This window comes from Corylus avellana, chromosome ca2 (assembly GCF_901000735.1).
Source record: "Corylus avellana chromosome ca2, CavTom2PMs-1.0".
Taxonomy (NCBI): domain Eukaryota; kingdom Viridiplantae; phylum Streptophyta; class Magnoliopsida; order Fagales; family Betulaceae; genus Corylus; species Corylus avellana.
Window position 1 is genome coordinate 244219 of NC_081542.1, and position 2055 is coordinate 246273.

At 37.8% G+C, this 2055-nt stretch overlaps 1 protein-coding gene across 1 annotated transcript in view; it reads left to right on the forward strand.

Moving 5' to 3' along the window:
* LOC132172907 (glutamate receptor 3.6-like) overlaps nt 1-299 on the forward strand; it is a 3481-nt gene extending 3182 nt beyond the window's left edge. The window contains exon 6 of the mRNA XM_059584468.1: nt 63-299. Within this exon, the coding sequence (XP_059440451.1) occupies nt 63-299 (237 nt within the window). The remainder of the gene's footprint in view (nt 1-62) is intronic.
* Nucleotides 300-2055: the final 1756 nt, after the last annotated feature.

The window sequence follows — 2055 nt, forward strand, 5'->3', positions numbered from 1 at the left end:
GGGGGCTCTTTTTACTGTGTGGCTCAGCTTGCTTTGTTGCTCTCCTTTTGTATCTTATTAAGATGGTTTACCAGTACATGAGGCATTCGAGCCAGAGCTCGCAATCAGCACCTATACGATCATTTCTCTCGTTTGTTAAAGAAAAGGAAAAGGATTCAAAAGATGTTCCTAAAATGCAAGAGCCAGAAAAAAGCGGAGCCACGAGAAAGCGAAGGAAGAGGGTATCAAGTGGTAGATTTTGTGAAGATGAATCTGTAAATGTTTCTAATGTTGGTGTTTATATTGGCCATGAAACATAGTTAATTAGTTCCGGGCTATAGAACCTCCTTACCAGAGATAGATGGACCTAACTTTTCTTTGATAAATTTCGGACAGAGAATATACTTTAATATATTTCCATGTAGGGTTATTAACTTTTCTCTTATATTAGAAATGGGTCTTAGGCCTAACTCAACCTAAAAGCTAGCTCAAGAGTTGAGATTTTCTCTCAACTTATAAATGGCTCATCTCCTTAATACCCAGGCAATGTGAGACTTTCAACACGCCTCCTCACGTGTGGCGGGAGGACATCCAAGCCAATACGTGCGACATTGGGTGACGGTGGGCCACAACCAATTGGGCTAGGCTCTGATACCATATTAGAAATGGGTCTTGGGCCTAACTCAACCCAAAAGCTAGCTCAAGAGTTGAGGTTTCCTATTAAAAATGGGTCTTGGGCCTAACTCAATCCAAAAGCTATGTGGGACTTCCAACACGCACCCTCACGTGTGGCGGGAGGACATCCAAGCTAACACGTGAGACAATGGGTGACGGTGGGCCACAACCAATTGGGCTAGGCTCTGATACCATATTAGAAATGGGTCTTGAGCCTAACTCAATCCAAAAGCTAGCTCAAGAGTTGAGGTTTCTCCTCAACTTATAAATAGCTAATTTTCTTAATACCCAGACAATGTGGGACTTCCAACATCTTATCTATTGGGCTTGGCAATTTTGTGTAGATTGGGCCCATTGGGGGTTGGTGGGTCTTCAGTGTATCAGAACTCGTAAGCATGGCAATAACCCAAAAACAGAGGAGTAAATACTAAGCAGTGTTTCTTGAGTATTAAGGAGGAGATTCTCTATTAATTGTTACAAGGATGGAAGAAAAGCAAACGTGAAGGATCCTGTGGGGCTCTCGAGAGGGTAGAGAGCCTAAAGAATTCACAGAAGAGGAGTGTTTGACAAGAATGGTTTGATAAAGCTTTTTTGGTACTGAGTTTTTTTTTTTTTTTTTACATGTCTACACAAAAGAGGGAGGGGATTCGAACTTGTACTCGGCTTTATGAGGTGTGGTCCTCGGCCGATTGAACTATCTTTTAGGAACTTTTGGAAAAGAGTTTAAGGACAATGACCAATAAAAAAAATTCATTTATCTAACTTCAAACTAGATAGAAATTTATTTTCAAATTCAGTAGTGACATGTGTGATGTTTCCTAAAAGAACCTTTGCGTGTCTTTTTTGGTAATAGGGAGGGACACATATATATGTGAGAATGATGGCGAGGAACATGACCATTGTAGCAAGTTTGAAACCTCTATGAAATGTGCCAAAAACCAGTACAAGCAATCCAAACATATATTAGAGACAAAAATAGTCATGTTAGCACTAAGATAATTAATGGAGATTTAGGTGTAAGAGAAGCCACCGCTAGATATTGAAGTCAGTGCATTTCATATTGGGGGTGCCGTTAAAATTTTTTTGGCATCCTAAAAATTTTCTCCATCATAAAAATTTGGTAATTCACACAATATGCATTACAAAAAAATATTTATAAAAGTTCATAAATATGTGCTCAAATTGATATATTATAAATATAACATGTCAGCACTATATAAAAAAGACAGAAATACAAAAAAAAATTTGGCGTCCGAAAAATTTTCTCCATCCTAAAAATTTGGTAATTCACACAATATATGCATCACAAAAAAATATCTATAAAAGTTCATAAATATGTGCTCAAATTGATATATTGGAAATGTAACATGTTAGCACTATATCAAAAAGACAGAAATGCAA